The 7062-nt window shown below is 37.8% G+C and overlaps 2 protein-coding genes across 3 annotated transcripts; one reads left to right on the top strand and one right to left on the bottom strand.

Moving 5' to 3' along the window:
- Positions 1-18: 18 nt before the first annotated feature.
- On the top strand, positions 19-4882 carry LOC110830173 (protein CDV3 homolog). The gene is made up of 6 exons (XM_022064740.2): positions 19-166; positions 396-628; positions 1397-1631; positions 1894-1983; positions 2063-2168; positions 2906-4882. Exons 1-6 carry the CDS (start codon positions 79-81, stop codon positions 3057-3059), a joined length of 906 nt encoding a protein of 301 aa, XP_021920432.1. The 5' UTR covers positions 19-78; the 3' UTR covers positions 3060-4882.
- A 784-nt stretch (positions 4883-5666) lies between these two features.
- Positions 5667-7044, bottom strand: LOC110830099 (putative gamma-glutamylcyclotransferase CG2811). Of its 2 annotated transcripts, XM_022064575.2 has the most exons (3): positions 6633-7043; positions 6320-6555; positions 5667-6017 (listed from the first exon to the last, which is right to left on the bottom strand). In XM_022064575.2, the coding sequence occupies exons 1-3, from the start codon at positions 6819-6821 to the stop codon at positions 5987-5989; spliced, it is 456 nt and encodes a 151-aa protein (XP_021920267.1). In that variant the 5' UTR covers positions 6822-7043; the 3' UTR covers positions 5667-5986. The 2 variants fall into 2 exon arrangements, with proteins under 2 accessions (XP_021920267.1, XP_021920266.1); XM_022064574.2 differs by lacking the exon at positions 5667-6017 and having other exon boundaries at positions 6032-6555; positions 6633-7044.
- Between the last annotated feature and the right edge of the window lie 18 nt (positions 7045-7062).

Raw genomic sequence — 7062 nt, 5'->3', positions numbered from 1 at the left:
AGTTTTCCACTTTGCTTTCTTATATGTAGTTTAGCAGTTCTGTCGATAGAGTAACTAGATTCATAAAGTTACCGAGAGATGGTAGAACAAGATGCTTTTATTATAAGTAGTTGCATATCTATTTTCGCTGAACCGGATCTCAAGAAGCTAGTGACTAAATTATGTGGTATGTTGGTAATATTAATAACACGCTGTTAAATAGTAGTGTTATAAATTATTTAATTATATATTCTTTATAACACACTATTCAAATTTCTTACATGAAACAGACAAACGTATTTTGAGTCATTACATTTCATGATGATTTCCGGGTGGTAGGAGGGATACACATGTGGTGGTTTGTACCGAATAGAATATCAAATTTATCAATATATTTGTAATTTGTATTTGCCTAGTCGCATTTGGTTTCGCACCCGAAGGTGAGGAATACAGGATGGCAGATTTAGATGATTTCTTTGCTAAGAAAGATCGCAAGAAAGCGAAGGGGAAGAAGTTCACTACTGCAGATGAAATTGCAAAGAAATTGGAAGAAACTGGTAAAAAGGTAGAAAAAAGTAAAAAGGAGAAAGCCGCCATATCTTCACAGGTGTCAGGACAGGGAGAAGAAGAACAAGGAAATCAGGCCCAAGTAAGTATTTCCGTTCGTTTGAAATTATTATTTATTAGAAATTGTACCCGTTTTCTTTGGCGGCCATATTGTAGACACTACGAGAGTTACTTGCCGCAGAACTTGTCAGAGCTGTATTTACTTGCAAAATATTATCTGTTACACTATGCCCACACGATCGAAGCATTTAATCAGTGTGCGAAGCACCTGTTTTACAGAATTGTGACCAATATGGGGTACCATACACTGAACCAATGAAGGTTATGAAGGAGATTTTGGAAAACGGTGTGCCGTGTCTGTTCATCTTCGTGCACATTCTCCCCACTCTATTTGATCTTCACCACTCTATCCACAAACATATAATATACTGCTATGTCATATTAAAAAAACTGCATACCATCAGACAGAAGGTGTATAAATTTAAAATCATGCATGATTTCTCGTGGGTTCAAGTCACTGTGTGTTTGTGTGTGTATTGGGGAAAACTTGCACTAGGAAGATCTTCTCAGTAGAATGACTTCCTCAAGAAACAGTTTTGATTTGTTAAACACTTTTATCTTGAATCCTGAATAGCTGGAAACCATAGTTTACGTCCCACCGAGCTAGATGTACGGTGCGTGCTTACTGTCTATCCGGAACTTCGGCAACCAGGTCACTAAAATTTATTCCTCTGAAGAAGCGTTAGAGAGAGATGCACGTGTGTGAGGTCATCAGGGACAGAATAAGACAGGAATGTGTGTTCAGTGGATATAGTTTCTAAAGTTAGATATTTATTTGTTGCTGGCATAGGAGGATGATGAGTGGAAAGAATTTGAAGAGGAGAAGAAAGATTATACAGGTCTTAAGATTGGAAACCTACATATTGAAGGAGAAGGTGTTGGCGGTGAGGGCGACGAAGAAGATGATCAGGAAATGGAAGAGAACGAAGCAGGTGAACTTGTGCCAAAACGTAAAGTGCAGTCAGGCCCGTGGAAGATGGTGAAACAACCACAGCCCACAGCTACTGAAGTTTCAGAATCACAAGGTAATTTAAAGTTTATGGGGGAAAAAAGGAGATCAGTGTGGAAAAAAACTGGCATAAATGGGTAGATAATATTATCAGGTAGCTTTGATAGGTTTCAGTTTGAACATGTTAATTAAATTTTGGATTCACAGTGACTTTATTCAGTGATGTTTGTGAAGGTTTACTATAATTATATTTTTTATAACTATTTAACAGCAATATGCATGTTTTTAAATGTTTCTTGATAATCATAGATTCTAATCATTCTGGTCTTTGTGTTTAGTTGTGGAAAAGCGGCCAGAGGGACCCACGGGCAGCAGCTCGTATGTACCGCCACATCTACGTAACCAGCCAAAGGAGCCCTCGCACGCTAGTAAGTGCCTTGCCTAATGCAGCTTCCTTTGTTTGCTGCTGTGTCACAGTGATTTTTAAATGATGTCACCTTGTTTCAGATCCTCGGTCAAAGAGTAAAGCAGCGCCTGATATCAACAGTGAAGAGTACTTCCCCAGCTTGTTTGCAGCCAAGAGTACAGAGCCAGCAGGAGCATGGGGAAGGAGGTGACTAAGATTGTCAATAGACCCTGAGAATTTATTAAGTTCAATATTAAACTGAAAATTTGTGTCAGCTGAAATTATTTCATGAAACTGCAGGTTGCAGTACAAGAGTTTGTATATGAAATTCAGCAATGTTTTTGGTGCTTATTCTTAATCAGCATACGATTTCAGTACAATAGTATGTACCTTGAGTTAGGCCGTAAAATAATGTGCTGCACTAAGAAATATAATAGTAAAGCTGCCCCACTATATGCCATGTAGGCACTTGGGGGAAGAGGAGGTATAGCTCCTACTCAATCTTGACCTCAGCACAATATGGGGGTGAGTGGTCAGCATCATGCCTCGACCGCGCTTTTCACCGGGGAAAGGACTCTGGTAGCCTTTGGGTAGGAGGCTGGGTAGGCCCCAGAACCAGTCTGGCCGCAGAGGCTAGAGGAAAAGCCCTCTGTCCCCATCAGGGGTCAGACCCCGGTCATCCAGTTTGTAGACAGTCACTATACTGACTTAGCTATGCTGGCTTGCACTGAGAAATATTTGCCAAACAAATTGTCAGTTTGGATCTGCTAGTCAGATAGTAACTGACGTTTCAGAAGAGCTTAATGTCTCCATCCTGATAACCAAGGCAGTAAGCTCGTATGAAATATCGTTCAGCATCTGCTGGACTACACATGCCAGAAGACAGCTGTCTTCATAATTCTCATATGAGAACCTCACATCTCACTTGGACTTCGTTGTTGCAGGAGGCGTGATGAAGGTAACTTTGAAGAAGTACGCAATAGCAAGTCTCATTCAAGTCGATATTCTGATATTGCCACCAAGATGTCTGCCAGTGGTGCAGGCCCCAAACTAAACTTGGGCAACAAGTATGGACCCCTGAGCCCAGAGCAGAGCTGAGCGGAGTGCATCTGTAGGGAAAAGTGAGCCTGGAAACGAGTATCTAGTCACATCCCGTTGCTTTTTTGGTGTTTTGTTTAATAGTTGTTACTACTGCTTCGAGAGAACATTTTTTAAAAAAAAAAAAAGGCCAGTGCCCTCAAACCGTTCCCAGGCCATAACATGGAGTGTTAAGAATGGCGGGCATGAACGAACATGCCCAGATTTTGTGGATCTTTGAATGGAGATAAACTTTGGTCCAAAATTCCAGCATCAAGTGTTACTAGCTTAAGTGTGTAAAATAGAACTAAGTACTCGTTTCTTAGGACCAGCTTCCTATTTATTTGATATCAGGGACTGACTGAGTGTATGTGTGCGTGAACTGTTAGCAAATTGTTACTTTATTAGGGTATGGTAAAGCTTTTATACGGCAACATTGTTCAGTAGCATGCCCATCTGTTGGAGCCTGCTTTTCGGTGGGATGAAGTCACCCTACGTCACAGTGTTCCTGTTTAGACCAAGGCATAAACTTGAGTGTAAAGGTGTGTTTCGGAGCTTATTTTACACTATTGTCACTTCCTGAATGCTGTGTAACTGTATTCAACAATACTGGAAATAAGACAAAATTAATTGTAAGTGTAACTTGAATTACCTATTACCAACTTCTGTGTTGATGAAATTTAATTGTCTTTGTAATGTACTTGTTACCTCATAATGGTCTAAACAAATTCTTGTGATGTGGTAATTGGCTTCTTTCTCCGCCATGATACACCTGCCAGCCCTGATTGGCAGTGTGGTTATTTAAAACTTGTTTCTATAAATCTCCCTTTTTATTTTATTTTTTTGCAACAAGTTTGTGAGCAGTGCGCATGAGGGATGAGCACGTGTTCTGTTGTATGTAAGGTTTTGTATAATAATAATAATAATAATTAACTGGGTAGCTGGAGAAACCAAATAACTTTAATAAAAAAGTGCTGTTATGAATTGGGAGGGTATGTGTAAAAATAATGGAAATAAAACTGATCTGAGGGTTTTGTATGGTTCTGCTTTGAATTTGAAGTTCTTGTTAAATAATGTGTATTTTATATTATTGTCATCGGAGGAAAACAGAACATCCATTTTTGGTTTCGTGGCAGATCTAATGAAACAACTTGCGTATTACAAATATTAACCAGAATCAGTTTTTTAGTTTTGTCTTGATCTGACCTGTTGTAATTGTACGCGCTAGTACGCTCGTCGACCTGTGCCATTGCCAACTACTCACGCTTCTTCACTTTTATTATAAGTTCCTGTTATTGAGAAAGCTGATTAACAGATGTGCTGGACATAACTTATTCCTCTCCATTCACACTAGCGTGAATTTATCATCACAATTGTACTGGGTAGGTAAGAAGTCAACATGACCTCAAATCTTCCCTTTGATAAACTATATTTTGTAGTGTGTTCATTTGCCACTGGTGTTATCCTGATTCAAGCTTCATTTCTACTATTTCTAGATCTTATTCATAGAGGTAGTGGGATGCCTTAAGGGATCACAGGACAACACAAAAGAAAATGGACAAACACCTGTTATCTGGTCAAACTTCGAACTTGTGAATGCAGTGTGCAAGGAACTCTTTAATTGTACGCAGTTAACCGCACGGCCATCAGTACTGGCGAGAATGGTTTATTATGGTCATTATGATTATGTTATTGGGTTGAATAAAAACAGATTAAGAGAGGTTTGCTTTTATAAGGTGAAGCTGAATACTGCACATTTTGCATAATACATATGTTCTTCAGAATATATATCCTGTATTACTGTATGGCTGAATACTTTGAATTAAAAAATATACTTACACCTTCGTGGATGACATGTTTGAACCCTGAATTGGAGAAAATTTTAATTGAATGAAGGGAAGACCATAGAAAGTACATTATATATGGGGATGGCCTACTGCCATCACAGTCCTTGGTTCTTATTGTATGACATAAACTGCTCAAGTTGTGATATCAAATAAGATAGTAGGATGAATTATAAATTAGGTGGGATGTGGAAGACATTTGCCTGGAGGGATCAAGAAATATCATTAAAAGCCTTGATATGGTAGTCTGTCCGTGACTCGGGTGCTTGGTGTTGGAAACATTGCTGTGGTGAAAGCGCCTTGCACCCAGAGCCACACTGAAACGTGAAATCTGGCTGTGGCTAGTTTACATCTTTTTAATCAGGATATAGAGAAAGAAGAACACATTGGAGGTGTCTGTTCTTAATATAGCAGCGAATGTCCATCATGCTTGACTTTTAAGAGTGCACTGTTTGTGTGATGCAGAAAAAATTTAAATGAAATTGTGGTAGTACGGTCTGTGTTCGGTGGGAGATGGGCATTTGGTTTTGTGTTGATGTAGCCTTCGCTCTGCTAATGTGCAAAGACATCTGACCGTGTCAAAAGCACACCGATTAGCATAAAGCTTCAGATTTCTTACTGATATTTTCATTGTTCTGGAACATAAAACTAATTCCAGTTATGGCCCATTCATTTTAAGAAATGCCTAGTTAACAGCAGTGATACCACAATGCACCTACTAGTTTGTTAACAAAAAATTAAGTAGTGATCACATTTAAACTGAAATAAAGTTGAGTAAGCCCAATTAAAAATCTCTGTATGTTGTATATTTTTTAATATATCTACTACAGGCATTATTTAAAAGGAAATGTTGCCAGAGATTTTATTTTATGGATGTGATGACACCAAATTTATTCTTGAGAACCACTGCTTTCTTTAAGAGGGTTACTAATTTCATGGAAGTTAAAAATATTAAAATGTTCCAAACTTCAGTTAACAATACTTATGACTGATATAGACTATTTTGAACAATCCCTCATTTTGGTAGTATTGTTTCAAGTCCTGAAGCAAAAGGACATACGTAATTTTGGAGGTTATAGTTTCCATACAGAGGGTCTGTATGAGTTATAGATCTTCCAAAGTAGCTTCATTATCACTGTAAAAAGAAAATACACTTTAACAGATCAATTTATTACTTTGTATGCATGTCTTAAAGACTGGAATTTACTGTTTTGGAGCCACATGTCAGATCTACTGTAGTGTTATATCCTGGTATGAAACATCTTTCTGTGATAAATATGATCACGCTAAGACTTTGTCTGCCTCACCTCCTCTTTAAACCACAGTCCTTAGATCATTACTTCCATAAACCCTTGAGAAGTTCAGAAACATGAAACAGAGATAAGAGTTTAGGGCATAATATCCTGTTTGAAATTATAAAATGGGTTACGTTGATACCTCTCTGCATACACTAGTCCATGGGAACCACATGAACTGTAAACTTCAAACTGCTTCTTCTCCAACACTTCTGGTTTGAATTTCTTAAGTAAGTATATCCAACATTCTACTTCTGCATTTTCAGTGCATAATTCAATTCTCTCAATTTCTCTAATGTAGAATGATGGATGGTCCTCCAAAATGTCCAGATGCTGTAACATGGCTTCATCAATTTCATATACTTCCCCAATTACATTCTGAAAAAACAATTTCTTGTTATTAGTCTACATATGAATAAAACATTTAAATTTTAATTTAAATAGTTTAATCTTACATGTCCTTGGCCTGGGGCATCTAAGACGAATGGAATGTTGTATTTTGTAGCAATGATTAAAGGATACTTCTTCATTGTTTTGCCAACTCCAATAAATCTGGAGAATCCTTTACTTGTGTCTGTTATCCAGTGATGATTTGGCTCCCCACTTTTCAAAGTGCCATATACAAAAACTTTATGCAAAGACATGTTGCTTACGGGTTTAAACAAGTAAATTTTAAATTTGATAACGGCATTGGTTATGCAACGTGATCTGAACTTTTAAGAGTCATCTTATTCATTCATTATGTGTAATTGCAGAAAAAGTATTTTTCACATTCAGATATTTTAGAAAGCTTATACACGTATGTTATGCTGCCATCTCGTTGGAGTACTTTTACCCTCGTTTAACACAAGGCCCCACTGCCCGTGTAATCTGTGACCTTAAAAC

Source organism: Zootermopsis nevadensis, unplaced genomic scaffold, assembly GCF_977971745.1.
Source record: "Zootermopsis nevadensis isolate Lab colony 2312 unplaced genomic scaffold, Znev_1.0 Znev_ptg000021l, whole genome shotgun sequence".
Taxonomy (NCBI): domain Eukaryota; kingdom Metazoa; phylum Arthropoda; class Insecta; order Blattodea; family Termopsidae; genus Zootermopsis; species Zootermopsis nevadensis.
Note: the sequence above shows the minus strand (reverse complement) of the source record. Positions and strands in the feature narration are given on the sequence as shown.